General features: G+C 26.3%; 1 protein-coding gene across 3 annotated transcripts in view; it reads right to left on the reverse strand.

Moving 5' to 3' along the window:
• Window positions 1-838: 838 nt before the first annotated feature.
• The window catches only part of LOC132917429 (uncharacterized), a 54270-nt gene continuing 34149 nt past the window's right edge, over window positions 839-20959 (reverse strand). For 2 of the 3 annotated variants that reach the window (XR_009660283.1, XR_009660281.1), the window contains one exon: window positions 839-1345. Coding sequence is in view for 1 of the 3 variants with exons in the window: in XM_060978170.1 (XP_060834153.1) it covers window positions 17582-17600 (19 nt within the window). In the remaining 2 variants the exon portion in view is untranslated. Of the gene's footprint in view, window positions 1346-17159; window positions 17601-20959 lie in introns of those variants that run through there. The other variant, XM_060978170.1, reaches the window with a different exon arrangement.

The raw sequence follows: 20959 nt of genomic DNA on the forward strand, positions 1-20959 counted from the left end.
TTAAATATTAAAAATAATTTGTTTGGTTGGAATAGGGGTAGTAAATATGATTTATATCGAGGAAAATCGCCCAGCATAGTTTCCTTCCATACACCACTTCAATAGAGTATATCAATTCAGCGGCTCTTATCAATTCTGTATTGTTAATTTAAATTTAAAATTAGATTAATTTTATTAATTTGATATTCACAACAATTTAGAGCGGAGGTTGGTTCAATTAAAATAAAGGTTAAGACTTTCAAAAATAGGCGTGCCTTAGATGGCAATAATGATTATAAATAAATTATATTTAAAATAATGAGAAAATAAAAAGATGTATTTCCTGACTTGAGGTTATCATACTTATTTACATAAGACATTTTTATCAGTTATGTGTCTATTTAAATAGTTTACAATTGACCGAACTTAGATACTAAAATAATTAGATAATTACCTTGATATTTTTATATTTTTATAAATTGTCATTGCATAATATATAAGGTTGTTATATGCTATGAGTCTATCGGTCGGTACACACAGTGGCGGTCTGGCTAGGTCATTACTCAAATTCTTTAGTACAATTGAAAAATACTTTTACTTTAACTGCTACTGTAGTAATATTATTATTATGTATCATGAACTTAATTTACTAATAGACTTTAGCAAGTTAAATGAATGAATTGCATATTGTATTTCTTAAAAAGTTTTAAAAAAAATTCTCTATGTAGGTATCAGTTTTTAAATAAAAGTAGCATTAAAATCACTTACAAATAAGTATATAAAATAAAAATAAATATTATTAAAGCGTAAAGGAGAACTTTCAAATTTTTACTGAAAGCCCTTTTTATTTATCCAGCTGATCAAAAAAAAAAAAAAAAGGAAGCCAGATCACCACTAAATATGACATCGTCGTATGGTTATTGCCTTTTTGGTTTGTAATCTGTTGAGTGTTTCGGATAAAACAATTATTTAACTAATGCTTTACGTTACTTTTAAGTATTTCCATGCCTCAGTTGACTCACAATATTCAGCGCCATAAATTATAATACATTATAGTATAAACCAAAAGTGGCTCTGTCGTATAGTATGTTACCATAATATACAAGTCATTTCCCTCTAAAAACGATTCCGAACGTAAAAATCATGTCATCTTTTATTACTAAGGATATTTGATATTTTATTTACATAACTATTTTTTCTCCTAAATTATTTTTTTCTGTCTTTTACTTGCTATGCTCACCAACGTCCGGGTAAGGGGGGGTCTAGACCCCTCGTCGACCGCACTGACAACCCTGGTGGTTGGTATCTCACAACCCGAACCCGAAGGTTGTCCTCCTCCTTTTCTATGCATCTTGAAATTGTCTTCCTGTAATATAAAATATTAAAAAATAATATAAATTGGAATTTAAAAATAAAGGAGTCTCAAGTATTTAATTAACAATAATAATGAATTATATATTAATTAGTTTCCATATAGATATTAATGATATTATATGATATAGTAGATGAAATATATAAACATTTTTATATGATAGAATGAATAATGATAGTATAGGTTAAGTAATATTAAAAAAAAAACCATCCTTGAAGTCACAGTTTGAAGCATTTTATTGCTTTGAAAAGTGATATCAATAACAAAAATAAATAAAAATAAAAAAATCTCTCACGTGCACTTAATCATATAGCCAATATATTTATTACTCCACTCAAAATTTAATATTTACTTTTATATAATAAACACCGTGTAAAATACATGTTTTATATTCTGTACGGATTAAAAAAAAACACAAATTGTTTCTAAGTTAACATTTATACAATATTCAATTTGTATAGTTAAGGCTTGAAAATGTAATACAAGGTTCCTCATAAATAGTTCATACAATAATCAAAAAATCTAAAAAGAATTTAAACACGATTTTTTTTTATAAACATTAAATGTAGACAAAATTAGATATTCAAACGAAGGCGAGCATAGGGCGGCTGTCTACGGTCGGCCCGAGAAAGCCTTGAATCGGCGCCAGTTATTATGAAGCCGTTAATCTCTTTTTTTGTGAGGGTTGGTAGGGTAAGCCATGCCCCGTCTACCTACCATTATTAAGACATGTATAGGGTGGGTATGGCGGGGCACGACCCATTACAGAAACCTATTCAATGACGAGTTTTACTCGCCATCTATACAAACTGTACAGAAGAACGTTATATATATATATATATATATAACCTAATTATATACTTTCCTGCATTTTATTTTATTATTATTATTATCATTTTAATTTTGAAATAGAATATTCTGTATACAATAATCATATACTATGTGATTGTATTGAATAATTGTTTACGTAAATAATGCAGTTAATTTATTTAAATGAATTAGGAGTATTAGGACATAATTAGCATTTTATTAGAATATTAAAAGAAAATTAAAAGTGTTGAAAGTATTTTTTTTTCTACAAAACGCGTGTATACGTAACAGTGATAAAAAAATAATTTTTTTATCCTTAAGTTAGTGTAATATGCAATCTTACGTTATGATAAAATACGAAACCATTGAATTCAAAATTGTTATTAGTAATCACTTAAACTGCATTACCTTAAAATAATTTTCTTTAACCAACAGACCTTGAAACTTGAGTTAGAGTGGCCATTAACGTAGGTAATTATTTTGAAATTAGAAGTTTTGAATAGCAGGCCATTAACATAATCAATTCATTAATGTAAATTCGATGTCCTATACAATAATATACACTTCAATAATGCGTCTAAAATAAAATAATATTTACAAGCATTACAGAGTTAGACATTCCCTTGTCGGTTTCATAGAGTAATTACTCTATGGTCGGTTGTCACTATATTATGGATACAAGTTAGGTATATAAAAAATCAATACAATAAACTTACTTTTGCCACATTTTATTGATGCATTAGCGTATAAGACGTGGTTATATCAACAATCAGATATACTATATATATATATATATAACCTACTGTTGTACTAATATTACAGCAGGTACCTATCCCGTACCATTTTATCGTACATTTTAAATGACACCAACTGCAGCGTTTTACTACGTATTTTTAGCGATTTCCAAGATTCAGCGCGATCGCAGAACAATACGCATTATTGTATGTCTGTTATTATTTATAATAGAAAGAAGTAGTAATTTTCTCATAGTCTCATCGGTTTTCTAAAAGAACACGTTTGTTGTATTATGTTATTATATTTATTCATTATTATTATAATATATGAACACAATATGCTCATTGTATAATTTTCATGTCTATATAAAAATCACTATTTTGATAAATTATTATTTCTTATATAACTGTAATATATTATTATGAACACTTTTAAAGAAAAAAATTATTTATTTATTCTAAATTTTAACGAATACAATATATGTATATACTTATATACTATATATTGTTTATACTTAACTTAAATTATTGTTCATTTATAATTGGTATTAAATCTCGTGTGCATTCATAAAAATATTAAACATTTATATATTGCACATACGTGCATACATAAATATTAAATAGTAAATAATATATAATATAATAATGTTTGCTTAATTGCTTATTAACATTTAGCTATTCATAGTTTAGCTTTGCAGCGGTCTTTCGTTTACATCTTGTCAGATGATTTTTGTTTATCATGTATTATCAGTATTCATTTTTCGATCTCTTCTAATTTTATCTATTTCTTACTTGTATTAAGAAGTACTGGGTTAATTAACATGATAATAATTTAGAAATTACATATTGGTCCTATCTATTATTTTTTATAATTAATTCATAAACGTATCTAATATCGAATTATAAGTAAAAGTAGTATATTAATCATAATGTGTTAATTAAGGCCTTTTATCAAACCTCGATAAACGGAAGCAATAAATATAAAACAAATACCTATACACGCTGTGGAAAATGTAGCCGTAAAGTAATAACAATTTTTTTACACATAATAATTATTAAGTAACGAATTTATTATGATTTTAATAATTTTTAATACTATTTGTTATTTTATTCACAGCAAAAAAAACGTTTTCTTAAATTATTTTTTATTAAAATATTGTACTTAACTTATAATGAATTGTCATAAACAAAAATTTACATAATCATTAAATATTCTTTAAACTTACTAAATATGTGTACATAATACGTATAATATTTATTGCACTAAATAAAATAAATTACATATATAAAAAAGCATTTCATTTCAAATTGGGGAACTCGGTCTATTTTATTATAAATTTCGAATGTAGTTCACCCTAAGTCACTGATGGATAAGTTAAATTTGAATTCGATAATTAATCATTGTTACGGAGAAAAATAATCCTGAACGGAGATTATGTATAACTTTTATAATTGAATATATTTACATTGTTTATTTAGAATTTACTTTTCTATAAATAATGCGGTAGGTTGAACTAATTTTTGTAAACGAAAACAAATCACATATATTTTATAATAATTACTTTAATATTATTTCATATAATATTAAATTTATACTATCTGTTATTAATGTATAAGTCAATAAAGATTTATTAAAGTACGGTATAATATAGGTTCATAATGGGTAGGTACAAAAAGTTTGAAATGTAGGTATCAAATATAAATATTTTGGCCATTTAATTTTGTATATTATTTATAAAAAATAAAAATAATAATATTAATGAAATGAATTATATTAAAGTAAAGTTATAGCAATCAAATAACCTAAAAGAAATAATAATACTTACTGTATACTGTATTACTTATGTTAGTTATGAAATTTATAAATATATTTATTATCATTCAGTTATTTCTTAAAAATATATTAATATATTCCAAGTATATATAGATACCTGATCATGAACAATGATTTTTGTAAATCTTGTACAATTGTTTACAAATATTTGGCAAAAGGTTGTATTTAATTGAAAACATAATTTTTGAATCACATAATGAAGTTTGTCAAACATTTAATTGATGTTTGCAAGTGTAAATACAATTTTATAGGAATATATAGTACAATTATTAAAATAATTAGTAAATATTTGACAAATAGCATTTAAATGTTACAATGGTTTCTGGGCAATTAATTTTAAAATATTGTACAATTTTTGACTAATATTTGGCCAAAGTTACTGAGCCCAGTAAACAATTGGCCATTATAAATATTTTCCCAATAATTGTTAACGGTTTATTTTCAAATATTAAACGATAAATGTTTATACAAATATTAACAAATACTGGTTATAGAAAATTGAGCGAGTATTGTTGTACTAACATTTGTGTATCAATTGAATAATAAAGGACATAACAATATTTGGTTCTTAAGAGGACGCCATACCCGCACACGTTGTCTCTGTCTTACTAACGTACATCATAACAAATTTTCGTTCAGCAGAATACATTTTGTGGTGTTAGTTTTAATATTAGAGTAAATTTACCTATTATCAAATTTAAAGGTAAGGATATTATCTAGACAATGACATATGATTTTATTGATATTGTCATTTTAAAGTTGTTATATTTTACATAGCTGTAACTCACTTTAAAAGAATAATATCATTAAAAGCATATGTCATTGTCTAGATAATATTCTTACCTTTAAACTTGATAATAGGTAAATTTACTATAACATTAAAGCTAACATCACAAAATGTATTCTGCTGAACAAAAATTTGTTATGATGTACGTTAGTAAGACAGAGACAACACATGCGGGTATGGCGTCCTCTTAACTTTTTAATATCTATAAACAATCATTAGACATTTAACATTTAACGATTAGTTTTTATCAAACATTTTTGCAGTAATTAAATAAAAAGAACACACAAATGTTTTCCTTAAACATTTGTTCAACTATAAACAATCATTTAACATTTAACGAATAGTTTTTATCAAACATTTGTGCAGTAATTAAATATATTATTTAAAATAATAATAAGCTTCAAACTTATACAAATTGTGTTTTTAAATTATTACAAAAAATATTATATTCCATTTAAATAAATTGCGATGCAATTTAAACTTTAAATATATATACAGCTATACATAAAAAAATTGAACGATTGTATTTTTGATGTTTTTAAGTTCCTGTAAAAATGTTGAATTAAACTTTCAAATTTAAGTGATGAAAATTAAGAATGTTATTTATTTATCTACTACAAAATAATTTATATATTTTCGTGGTTTAACAAATGTTGTCTACGTGTTTTGAAATTGACACTTATAAGAAAAAACAGAAGATTTATATTTTTAATAATTATTATAAATTAATGCATGAACGGCTTATGTAGAATTTCGTTCTTATTAATATTCACAATTATAAAATTTAAATGTCTATAAATAGGATAAAAATACCAAAATATTTAGAAATGTGTTCAGCATTTTAGATATTATCATTTTCGAATTACAGCAATAAAACAATATCTATCTCATCAAAATCTAATTTTGCATAAAAATTTCTGTTTCTTCGATATTTTTTAAAAGTATTGATCATTTTTCAAGTAGATCTGATTTATTATTAAAAACTACTCTCAATTGAAAACTGAAGAACTTCTATTGCTTCAAAATGTGGTGACAGAACATAGGAACATAAAAATATGCAAATCACTATAAAATCAAAAATATATACTTGTACATTGTTTTTTTTTTCATTGTATTTTTGTTGAAAATCTTAAATGAGTATTGCATTTGTTTATATATATTATGTAGGCTGTGTTACTACATAAGTATTCCAATAATTTAATACTTACCTACATGTTATAGGTACCTACTTTATTTCGTGTTTTATTAAATAATATAATTTTTATTAATAATAATTACATTATATTACTTGTAATTGCGAATACTGTGACAACAACGACGAAATTACAAGTAGGTATTACGATAGTAGCTTTGTTAAACTTGTACACTAAACGTATTTATTGGAACTTATATATATATTTTTTAATGGAATTTATTTCTAGTAAACGTGGTAAAAAAATGATTCTAATAATTGATGGGTTCAAATTTAATTCAAATTCAAATTTTTGAACTTTAATCCAAAAATTAAGTGAAATATTTTTTTGGTAGTCAATGCAGAGAACCACCTCCTTGAGGGTTATCAAACTCTAATTTATTGTATAATGTATATATGTTTGGTTACAATAAATTAATTATTATTATTAATTTAGGCAGTTAGGTAGAAATAGATTTGACGGAAACGAAAATAAAGTTTTCACCCGAAAGACTAATATAACGGCATTAATATCGAAGGTACTCATAAAAAATTGGATATCTGTTATGTACTCGTATAGGCAAAAGGGAATTTCCGTTTACAGGCCAAAGTGACCTTTCCTCCCCTTTTTTGTAACCCAATATGGTGGGCCGCATAAAATATTTAGGAAATACTGTGCTTAGGTATTTACTTCAGTGGTTATTAACTCTAAATAAATATCCGATTGTGTCTTAAAAGTGTTAAACCTGGTTGACACCTAGGTAACAATAAGAAGTTGCTCAAATTTTTACATTTTAATTTATTACCAGTTATTTTAATTTCCTTGTTACAAACCACAACATTTATAAAAATAGCTACTATGCTTTAAAAATTTAGTTTGAAACATGTTGTCCTATGAACCAGCGACATGATGAAACAATCTGTTCAGTGCCTATACTAATAAACATATTAAACAAGTTAAAATTTTGGTTGCTAGCAACATAAAAACATGTTTCGATATCTGAAAACATAAAAAAATATTCATTAATTTTTGAATTAACAATACTTTGTATGTGCTTTATTATGTATGGCTCTATAGTGAACTAGGCTTTAAGCATATTTAATTAAATATTAAATGTACCTCATTTAATAATATATAGAGTAATCACACACGAGCGAATAATATATATGTCGTACTCCTAGTGAGAAACTAAACAAAATGCTATTCAAATTTAAATTGAAGAACTTAAAATACATCGATTTAACTTTGAATTCATAAAAACTAATTTATTCTATTGATGAAATATTGTAAAATGATTTATAATTTATTTTTTACAAATCGCGCCTATTAATTATTTGTTTGACTGTTTAAACATTATATTATAACTTATAATGGTGTGTTTATATTAAACATTGAATGTGCGATCAAGTGCTATCTAGAACGAATTCGATAAGAGATATTCGGTCGGTGTATTCAGTCTCGGATATACCGCATTTATTCGTGTTATTCGAACTTTAGCTTTCGCTAACTCGCTAACTCGAGATACAAACGCGAGTGATTCGTTGTGACGAGCCAAATGTCGTTCACACTGAATAGTATTTTATTTAGTCTTACATCCGCTGGATCGAAACACTTTAAACGCAAACGAATGGTTCAAAGGTCGTCTGTTCGCGTTCAAATATCATGATGTACGCATAATGTATATGATACACATAATATATACGTAATACATATTATATTATGATATATGACAATATTGATAATATTTTACATCTGTATTATTATGCATTTTTAATTTTTTAAACCCATTGAGTATTATTTTATTGAATAATTATATACGGTATACGGAAAAAAACCATGGGAAAGTCATGAAAATAAAGAACATTTTTATATTTTGCTTATATAAGTATCACTTATCATATATTTATTGGATTTAGATATTAGTTCTAATTACAAATTCAAATCGATAAAAATTGTTATAAAAACTAAGTTGCATTTAAAAATTTGAAATCTATTTTTATTGTTAACCTATATTTTTATGTTTTTTTATTAATGCTATTTTTTACTTATATTATGTTTGGGGAGTATTTTTCGTGTTAAAAATTGAAGTATGATATGTCTGAGTAAAAATGATTGACATTTTATACCTTATGTATACGTTAACCTATTTTTTTTTTTATTCATACATATGTATATTGTACCATTTGTGCCTATAAGTTTACTATTGAACTTCTTTAATTTATATTTGTTATTTTTTTTACTTTATTTGATTAACAACATTTGATTTGATCAACCTTTTTATATAAATCATGCATAATTTAACGAAAATATCTATTTAGAAAATTTGTTTTTTATTTATTTAGCTATTATCTATTTAATTTATAGTAATGTACGAATATACTAAACCAGGACACCTAGTCAGTTGAATTATTTATCTAAATTTATTATTATTAGAAAATTAGAACTAATATCTAATAAAATATGAATAGCGTAATATACAAATTTGGTTTTAATTTTCATGATTTTTTTTTTCTCCGTGATTCATTTTTTACTATTATATAAGTTGACTGTATTAATTTTGTTTTATTTATACGTAAATTAAAAATATAAATCATGGTTTAGGAACATTTCATCATCAACATTAACATTATAAAAACTAGGTAAAGCATAGGTAGTGTGTGAGCTGATCGCGGGTATGAAAAATATCGGACGGTATACCTATGGCCTACGGCTTTACGGATAAATAATATTCGTGTGCCTATTGGTTGACTTCCGGTAAAACATCACTCTATGTGATCTTGTAGTGTGGAACGAGTCGTCGGGAGCATTTAATTTTAACACACGACCATGGTCACGTAGCAGCACTACAGTAGTATAGAAGAAAATAATATACACAATACACCTTTTGTGTGCTTATTGTAATATGTAATATTAAGCAACTGGTGTTCTACATAATTTGACTACTTACAATAATAATGCTTTATAATTCAGTATCGAATACATTTTTAAAAATGTAATTTTAGAATAGTATAGCTTTGATAATAAATCGCTTTTTTGTCAACGTTTTTTATTTATACCTATACATTTTTCTGTCTTCTTAAAATTATTCAGCAAATAATCATAAATAATATGAAGATATATATCTATATCGTAAATACATAAATATAGATATATTTTATAATTTGGTATTTATGTACATTTTACACAAATAATTTATAACGTCATATCTACGTAATGTAGATACATTACACAGATACACCGTACATCCGCATATACTAAACTTTATTGTTAGGTGTATACCTAACATAGTGTTATATATCAAATATATCAATAGGACCTACTCTGTGCTCTGTGTTAATAGACAATATAGACTGTCAAAATTTTAAGATTTTCGAAGTGCATATTACACTAGGTACCTATAATAATTAATAAAATAATATACCTATTTAATAGCCAATAGGATATACTAATAAGTAATAACTAGTTACTCATATATTATATTATTATAGTTTTAAAAATTATGGAATCGGATTACTTCAATAAACTAATTTATTTATTTGTGTATTTATATGCACTAATAATCTAAAATGTTATTGAAAGCATAATATTATAGATAGATATTGTTGACAAATAGAATTTTTTTTATGTTTGGCTAGTTGAATAGGTACGAGAAATGAAATATTTTATACCGTTTAATTGAAAGTTCCACTAAACTCCTTATACTTACTAAACATATTATGTGAATGATTTTACCTATCACATGCTTGTTGGTCGTTAGTTCCCATACGAGCATTATTAATTATTATTTCATCGTGTAATAATAATATGGTGTGTACTTTAGAATTCAAGTATTTTTGAATCCTAGATTTAATTCAATGTAGATATACCTATTAAAAATACGAAATCATAGGTGGTTTTATTATATGGGCAATATACAGGTATAATTGAGTAGCATATAAGTAATTAATATTATGATATACCTATAATACTTTTATTGATTCAGTACGTTATAATCCTTTTTTGTTATTTAATTATTTTCTTTAAGCTAATATTATACTGTAAGTAATTTAAAATACGTCAAGATAATTAGGCTGAGAAAAAAAATTTAACCGTTAAAAATTATAAACCGGTTCTACGGTAACCAGTGTCAAGGTCCGGTACAAATAAAAAAAAAGTAAAAGTATTACAAATTACATCGTATGTTCGTTTAACTCATTCAATAAGTGTTCAATGAATGAATAGGAAGTAAAATTTAATGTTTTATATAAAATAAATAAAGAGCCTAAACAGTACAATGGTTATTATTTTTATATATAAGTTATTAAACAAGTTAATTAATTTAAGACTGGATGATGGACATGTTAATTTTTAATTTTATGTTTAAATATTTCTATTTTCAACAACTATTGAAGTTTGAATATGGTAGAGTTAGAATTCCTATATATAGGAATAGTAATTTCATAGCCATTTTTTTTTTAATTCATATAAAACAATACATTCTATTGATCATATAGAACTCGGTGACCGTTGTCACAAAATATATGTTTTCAATGTGAACTGTATAACGTTATGTTATGTTAATTAATTGATTTTTTTTTTTAACTTAAATTTTTATTTCATAATCTGTTGCAATAATATAATGAACAATCAACGAATTGCGATACCCATATTATAATTTCGAGTATAATGATAATTTTAAAATAAAATCATTCAATGTTGTTAGACGTTAATTCTATATTAGCGTGAGCTATGAAATGTGAAGTGTTATTTTTGAACTAAAATTACATTGAACAATTTTTAATTACATTATTTTACGAGTAACAAATAGGTATTATACAACATAAAATCAAATTCTATAGGTTAAAAAACTATTTTATACCGCATAATCTGATAAAATTACGAATCGTATACATTTAAATGTATAATATATCATACTATGATAATAATTTATTTTATTAAACAAGAATAGCTAAATAATAATAGGTTATATACTTTTAAATTAATTGAACATAAAATATTTGATTATTGATTCAGAAATTGATAGAAATGTAGAATGTATATAATATAATTGGCACGACGTTGATACTATTAAGCTTAACCTTATTAAAATTTCACTTTAATATAATGATTAATGATATATTATTATGTATTAAATAGATGATTATAAATGTCTTTCAGACATTTTGAATGACTTTGTTTATATCTAATCAAAAACAATAAAAATAATAAGATAATAATAATAGGTAGATAATATTTATTTACATAAAATTAAATTACATATCTTATATAATAGGTATTTGTATTACGTGAATTCAGTATTTTTTACAATATAGTATGCAATTTAAAACTAATATCAAATGAAACCACGAAGGTGTTAAAAGAATGCGTATATGTAATATGTGTGATATATTAAGATGATTGAGCATCGATAAGTATTGAGTATCGATATTGTATAGATATATTTTTTTATATCACGCCAGATCGTAAAACAATTATAACGAACATGGTTATATGTGCGTACTATAGTCTATAGTGATATAAAAGTGGGAAATTTTTGCCAATTAGGTGGAAAGGGTGGGTAGAAGCCAGAAGGGAAGAAGGCTTGAAAAGGATTAGGTGTCTAATAATATGTGCGGTGTATAAAAATACATCTTCGGCTATAGATTTTAATTCTAAGATAATAGATTGTGAAAATGTTTATAGTATAAATAGATCGTATTGTAAAATTAATATCGAAATATTTATTTTATATTTTTTCATGTATATAAAATTATAATAAGTTTTAGGTTTTTAAAACAATACAATTTATACAAGCTGATGTCAAGCTCAAGATATTGATTTTATAGCGATAATTAGGTTTATACTTCGGCGAGTTTGTCAGATACATAATATATTTATTTATTGATTAATATAATAAAAATGTGTGTTGTATACTTACATTATATCGTTATATTATTATTGTTATATTGGAAAAAAAATTATTAAAAAGCGCTTATACGCTACACTTAGAAAAACATTAACGTCTAATAATAAAACTATATACATTTCTTAAGAAAATTTGGTGTTATAATTTACTGTATTATAAGTTGTGTAATTGTGTTCAATCAACTCATTTCTTCACTACTGGCAGGCAGTGGTGTACGCGGATATTTTCTATGATGGATGGGTTACATTAAAAAATACATATTTTAAAATATTTTTTATACATTAGATAGGTGTTACTGTGTGTCTGAGTTATTACTGTTAAATTATTTTATAATATAACTATACTAAATTTTTATATACCTAATACATTGATTTTCATTATTATATACTATACGACTTATAGACTTAGGTTCTGCGGTATTTCAGCTTTTAATAACATACGTATAAATTATTTTTACCTGAATATTAGTAATACAAAAACCGTGACTTTTTCAAAATTGTGAGGTGGTTAAAAATTGTACTAGAAAGCCTCCCCCTCCCCACCAAAAAAAAAGGATAATATAATAAACAAGAACATTGGCGCTTTTACAGTCGGATGCGAAACGACAAATAATACCAATCGTTCGAGACAGGATGGGTATGAGGAAAATTACGTATGTATATAATATGCACAATACGTTCGCGTGCGCGCGCAGCACACTTACTCGCACGTGTTGTATATACCTATATACCTACGCATCGCGTCGTAAGTATATCATGACGCCACGTGCGGTCATTCAGGTGTATTTCTATACATAAATTATAAACCCTAGTGGAATACGTGATGGTGACCACGGCGCGCGCACATATTATTATTTATTATATAATAAAATGTGTCTTACCGCATGTGCTGTCTCCGTCTTACTATACTTTTACTAACGCATATATAGGTAACGTAATAAACTTCACGATCTGAAAAAAATCAATTTTACTCGCGGTCATTTCTTATATTAAAATGCATAGATTTATCGTTAGGATTTACAGAATCTGGGGCCCCACCTGAGCTTTTTGGGATAATATAATTTTGAAGGAAGTCATGAACATTTTTAAATTGTCCTTTTTTTGATAATTTTTGAAAATCCTCATTAACCTGTTTCAAAATTAAAACATTATCGTGTATATTATAATAATAATACTGAGCTTTAAATTTGACAATTAATCTATTCTCTCTATAATATTAAAAATAAGAGTAAAATAGATTCGTTTGAACGTATAAAGTTTGCTATTATGCTATGCGTTTTAGAAAGACGGAGACAACACACGGCGTCATCTTAAAACGCATATGATATCTACTTACCTCAAACGCAAACACACGACTCATGAGCTATTAATCATTTATTTGGATACGTCGACTGTCTGGATGTTATATATTGTGCATGATAATATGCAGTGCGCGTATACCTCTCACTCTCTCCGTCACTCCATTCATTGACCGCCTAGAAATATTTTTACCAACTACGTAGTAGTAAATATCGCTGGCACGGCGTACGAGTTTATCGTCATCGTCGTCATTATTAATAATAATAATATAATTTTTTTGTTTTCCTGGCCGCCAATATTATTATCATAACCGTATACGTTCAGACCTTTGGTGTGTATATATTATATAAATAAATCGATGTTTGTACGCCAGTCCGGTCTGGTGTCGGTCAGTCGCGGTGGCGCGACAGGGCTCGCGACAGGCGGAGAGCACCCGGGGAGGACGACGGCAGCCAGGAAGCTGACGAATAAATGATCGTAAATTATGCGTCACGCGCGCGCTCGGAATCGCATGCCAACAGTTGTGTCGCGTCCGACATTATAAAACCGACCAGCCGCACCGCGTACATAATACGACGCAATATTAATTAGCTCCCGGACCGCGGCGGTAAAATTAATGAGTACGCCGAAATGTGTAACCTGGCACAAATCGACGGGGAAAACGAATATTATTATTATTATATTGTGATAAAACTGTACGCGCGTCGTCGTTTACGCGACATCATAACTGTAAATTTTCTATAAAAGTAGAGCGTAATACGCGTATAAAAATAATTATTATTTCATCGCCAACTTGCTATATAATAATAATAGTTATTATAATTATTTGAAAACCAGACATCATTATAATTTGCATCATTATACATCTTTAAGTTTTCAACATTGTTTTGATTTGCCAAAAAACTTTAAGTATACGACAAAGGTCATATATTTTGATTTTTCCATATTAAAACGTCATTTGCGTATACGTCTACCAACCATGACGTTATGCATTATATTATCACCAGTATAAGCACGAAAATTTCTATAACTCGATTTAAATGAAAGATTTCCGAAATCACAAAAAAAAGTTGACCAAATGAGTACTTCTTTCTTTATTACATTTACGGTAGCCGGTAGGTGTCGAGTATACTTCGTCATTAAGTATCTCACTTTAAATTTTAATTCAATGATATATCATTGTACACGAAAAATAATTCTGAATGATGACGGCCTGTCAAAGCTCAGAACCAAGTTTCAAATATAAGCATCTACGATTATTCGTTTTTTAATTACAACAAAATATCAAAAATCCTTTGAGGAGAAAAAGTTGTTATGTAAGTGTTAACATTTAATGTCATAAAACTTTGAACTTTAAACACTCATAAAAAATAATTTGACTCAGGTTGAAAATTTTTTTTAATTAGGTTGCAAGATATATAACAATCTATATCGTATTAAATTTTGAAAATTTTGATATAAAAAAAAAAACAATTTTTTTTTGAATTACTATAACTACAAAATAATTTGAAAACTATCGATATTTTACGAATTTTGTAAGTTCTACATTTTAACGGTTATAAAAAAATATTGTGCCAAAACATTTTTGATATTTTTTAATTGATTAATGAGAAACTTAAGAGAAACCTTGTATTATATATTTTTAACCATATAATAACTTGAATAATTTTTTACCAACATTTATAAAAAGAATACTTAAAAAAAGGAACATTTCAAATGTCTATAAATAGTTTAAAAAGAGTTAAAATTTGTGTAAATTATGTTATGTATGTATAGAAACTTAGCGTAAAAACATTTGGTGTAGTTTTAAAGTATCTATGGTTAATTGTTTTTGAGTTACACAAAAAATCAAAATCGATTATGTTAAAACTAAATTCGCCCAAAAATTCCAGTTTTGTTTGTTTTTCCTGGTTACTTTGGAAAATATTGGGAATTTACAATTTTGATCACTCTATAGTATAAACTAGATTCAATTTTCTTATTGAAGTCACCCTCAAAGATTAAAATCGAAAATCTAATTGAATTTTTCTACTACTTATTGTGTATATATATATATTTGTAAATAAACAAAAAAAAACACAGATCATATTGTAAAATCAATACATACATCGTTCTGTTCAGAATCAAAAAGTATATAATGCGTATTTTTGTACATTATTTAGAGAATACAAAATTGATGCACGATGTAGACTGAATAAATTGTAATAATGTCAATTTATTTGGTATATACCAAATACGTATTATACATCTATAATATACGATTTATACGGTAAATGGTGGTCGTATGTGCAATGTGTGGTGTGCAGCTTAATATTTTTTTAAAAACTTTTAGAATTTTTTCTATTATATAATGGAATAATACTATTTTTAAGTCATTATTTTTTTGTCATCGCAATTAACGCACTTGATGGTCATTTGTACGACTGGTCTGTATAACGACTTTAATATATTATATATATAGTAAACTCTACATTGGACTTTTAGAAATAATTTTTTCCTCTCTTTACGTCATAAATATACTTACATAAATATTCACCGGCGATGTACGTTGATCACCCGCCAGAATATAATATATATATATATTTGTGCAAATGAGTGTGTGTGTGTGATGATTGAATAATTACGTTAATATAAGTGTCTTCAGCAGTAGTTGTGCTTGCTTTGGACCTTGACAGTAGATAAACTCTTTATTCCAAAATACGCACAACGTTTTAATGTAATTTCATTCGTTACCCATCATTTGAGTTATTTTAATTTTTAATCATTATATTATATTGGTTATTATGCAAAATTATTATTATTATTTTTCTCATTATTATTATTCATCACTTTATCATCAATTTTTTCTTAATATATATTTCAATCTTTTCAAAACTATTTGATGATTTTTCAAGGATACAGAAATCCTCCAAACATATATTTAAAAAAAACGATCATCTTACTTAATTATTTACTAGAAATTACTATTTTCAGACGTCAATTATTAATTGTTAACCATAAAATATTAAAGTATGAAGATACATCGTACATTCATTAGAGTCCCTACTGCGTGTGCATGAAAAGAAAATTTCCCAGTATAAAAGTTAATCAATTTGCTTTATGATAATTAATATCTAGATTTAAATGCTCAAATTTATACTTAAAAAAATGTTTTAAAAATAACCAAAAATACAAATTTAACTCAATAATAATGTCCTTAAAATGTTACCAATATTTATTTGATAGGCACATAAGCAAGAGAAAAACAATGGTTTAACTTTCGGCATTATAAACATTTATTTACCGTAACTGAATTAACAATAATACAAAAACTGAACTTACGCTAAAGTGCTCGTCGCATTATTTCCTTAATTTTTATATTAAGCAATTGTTTTTTCAACTACCATGCATATAGTACCTACACCTATAGCTATATAGATAATTAATAATAATATTGTAAGTACCAAAAAAATTATCGTGAGCCGTGTGTCACATACATATTGTTACTATATTGCATATAATTGTATACATACAATGATAAATTTCTTTGCTAATACAATTGTATACATACCACAAACAACAAACATGTCCGTAAGTTTTTAAATGAATGCATTTTTAGATTACCAACAGAGGCGAAATTCTCGTTTGATTTGAATATTTTAACATTTTTTTCGAATACACTCGTTCATCATACTGCTTATGCTTTGTATTTCAATTAGCAATACGCATTCTGTAAATATCATGTCATAACATTATAATATTTTATACATTCTATTGACATCATTAAATTACAATTTTTAATTAGTTTTACTGACTTTTATCTGGCAACCGCTACCTATACATTTATTTAAAATGACAATTTGTTAGGTTATTACTGATTACATTATTATAATGATTCTATTCTAACACAAATACACAATACTACAAAAGTTAACTAAAATGGACATGGTGAGTATATTACTATGTATATTATAGTATTATATATTATTTAATTACAATATATAGGTATAGTACGTACCTACGAATATCAATAATATCATAAGATAATACTTCAAGTGTCTTGGTAGAAAGTAATACACGAATACGGTTAAGTAAACCATATTTAATCACACGATTGAAGTATGCAAATAATAAACGATTTATAAATAAATCGAACATATGATATATTAGTTATAAGTATCTAGTAGGTACTAAATATTTGCCTTGTGTCAAAACATCTCAAGATATATACAATAGCAATATAACGATTTACGGCAGTAGTTCAATTATTCTTTGGTTTTCAGCACAAGAATATTATAATCAAATTTTAATACTTAAAAAATCATTTATTCATTTTTTAGTACATATATAGGCTATATAGCCAATTAACATATAAGTAATTTTCAACTGCAACATAATATTGTTGGTAAACATTTTCCGGGCGTTAATTATTGAATATACCTATATGTTTGAGTATAGTTGTACTATAGCCTATAGGTATTGTACTACACGATGTCGTTTGACTTTGAATTATAACAGTAAATATAAAACACAAGGATAATGATCGTTAATATTACGTATGTGATACAAAAAAAGGAAAAATTTCATCATACTCTTGCCGGAAGTCGTTACTCGTTGTATGCATGGTTTATACGTATATTTTATATATACGACACGTCTACACATTATAATATATACACAAAATGTATACGTATGTACAGTATAGACCCGACACCATTATGATATACACATGGTCTCCAACCGCTGCGTATGTATGGGCTTACATATTATTATTATTATATTCCATCGAGAAGGGGAGCGAGTGTATACGTGTAAAAGCGAGGCGGTAGTACGGGAAAGCAAAGCGAAGCGTTATCTCGATGATTCTTCAACGAGGGGTGCGTGCTATTTATATATTATAGTGGGTTATAGCCAATAGAAACATAGAGTAAACAACGTCATTGTTAACTTAAAATAATAAATAATGTACGTGTGTGTGTGTGAACGAAATATTACGTGCCTACTATGTATACAATAGTATATATTATAGTGTATACACAGTATTATATATTATACATATAATGCATGCACGTATATCTATGTAGACGGTTATAAGGACATCACGGCCGATGATGCGACCTGCAAGAATGTGGCGTCTAAAAATAATACACTCAGACACACAGACAAAAAAAAAAAAATTGTGACCCGTCGTCGTGCGAGCTAGTGCCACACATTGGGATTTGTCAGTCGTCGCCAGGTAGCCTATATTTAAAGAGCGAGAGAGAGAGAGAGAGAGAGGGAGAGAGAGGGTTATAGAGTAAGAGAGAGTGTGAGAGAGAGTGTGAGAGAGAGTAAGAAAGAGTGAAAGACAGAGAGAGAGAGAGTGAGAGAGAAAAAAGAAAAAAGTGGCTGACGAAACACCTTCAGAACGTTGCACGAGATGCAATCCCGAGATGCATTTGTAAATTCATTCACTTGGCGGCGACTGCGTGTCGGAGGCGTGCCGCACGTAGCCCAACGCGGTTCACCCCGTGTATACAACAACGCCAACCAATAAATAATACCTTCATGTACATTGTACATATATATATCTATAATGGTAAAACGTTATTATACAATATAATATACATGTTATGTATGTATAGATACTATTATATTATAGAATACGTTCGTTATATATATTTTCATTGAATATATATATGTAGGCGCGACGAAGAAAAGAATTCGAAATTATTTATTAAACGAACATGGTTCCCACGAAACACCCGCCCTTTTGTAATTAATAGTATTATATGTACCTACCTCCTACATATATATGTGTGTGTGTGTGCGTGTGTGTGTATATGACGCAGCGGCAGTGTGCATGTTTTCTACCCCGTTTTCCTTTTCCGATCGCACCACGTACATTATTATTATATGTAGTTATTCGTTATTGTGCCTAAGTGCTTATAATTCTTTGTAACTATATTTAATTTAATTTTTTGATTGAGTTTTAAAACTATTCTAATATTATTTTACATGTAAATTAGTTACTACAAATACTTACGAGTGATGTTATAAATATTAATTAATAAAATATAATTTTGATTATTGGCACTACAATATATATACTAGCATACTTAACCACAATGAAACTCATAACACTTCTTTCTGCTTTATAATGCACACTGATAGATAACAGTTATGACTTTTAAGTTATAACTAATAACTATATGACTACATAATATATTTAACAAATATGTTAAATATATGTAAGTATTATAATATATATATTATACTATGTATATATTGTACTATTACAGTAACAAAGTGAATTATGGTGATACTTAATACATTAATATTTTTAAGAATTGTATTAACGAAAGCTATGTATAGACGTACTACGAACATATTTTCAATCTTTCTCAGTTCATGGATATGTACTTTTGGTACCCATCGTATTAAATATTAATTATGATTTTATTGAGAAATAATACGTAAATAAGTAACAAGTATTAATTGTATAAAATACCTATTACTCACGTAGATAACTAATAAATTTATTCTTCTTAGAAGTGATAAAACTTATTAATTTATAATTTATAAATATACATACATTTTGAATATTTACATAATATTATATTATAAACAGTACACACACTATAATATGATGTTAGATTAACAGTTATATAATTCTGTTAATTTAATAAAATAATATCAATAAGAAAATTATACTCTTTCGGTATCGAAAATATGGTTCTACTTGCTCTGTTAAAACTACGCAATTAACTTAATTATTCCAATTAAAAAGAAGAAAACGGCTTATGAACGAAATTGATTAAAATAAATACTTCAAAAATTCTGAGTATTAACCAAAATAAGTTCTAGACCTTTACCATCGCCTTTTATATCACAATATAATATACGTTATTAAATAATTTTGTAGTTTCCGGCTAAGATAATATTATAATATTCATATTATATAGATATCAAATATTAAACATTAACGTTTACACATTAGAATAATTATTATCGAGCATATAATAGGTACCTGAAATGTGTTATAAAATAATCAATATTCTAGTGTTAACATCTGAAAGTTTACAAATTAAATACTAAACTTAATTAGTT

The sequence above is a fragment of the Rhopalosiphum padi genome, chromosome 1 (assembly GCF_020882245.1).
Source record: "Rhopalosiphum padi isolate XX-2018 chromosome 1, ASM2088224v1, whole genome shotgun sequence".
Lineage (NCBI taxonomy): Eukaryota > Metazoa > Arthropoda > Insecta > Hemiptera > Aphididae > Rhopalosiphum > Rhopalosiphum padi.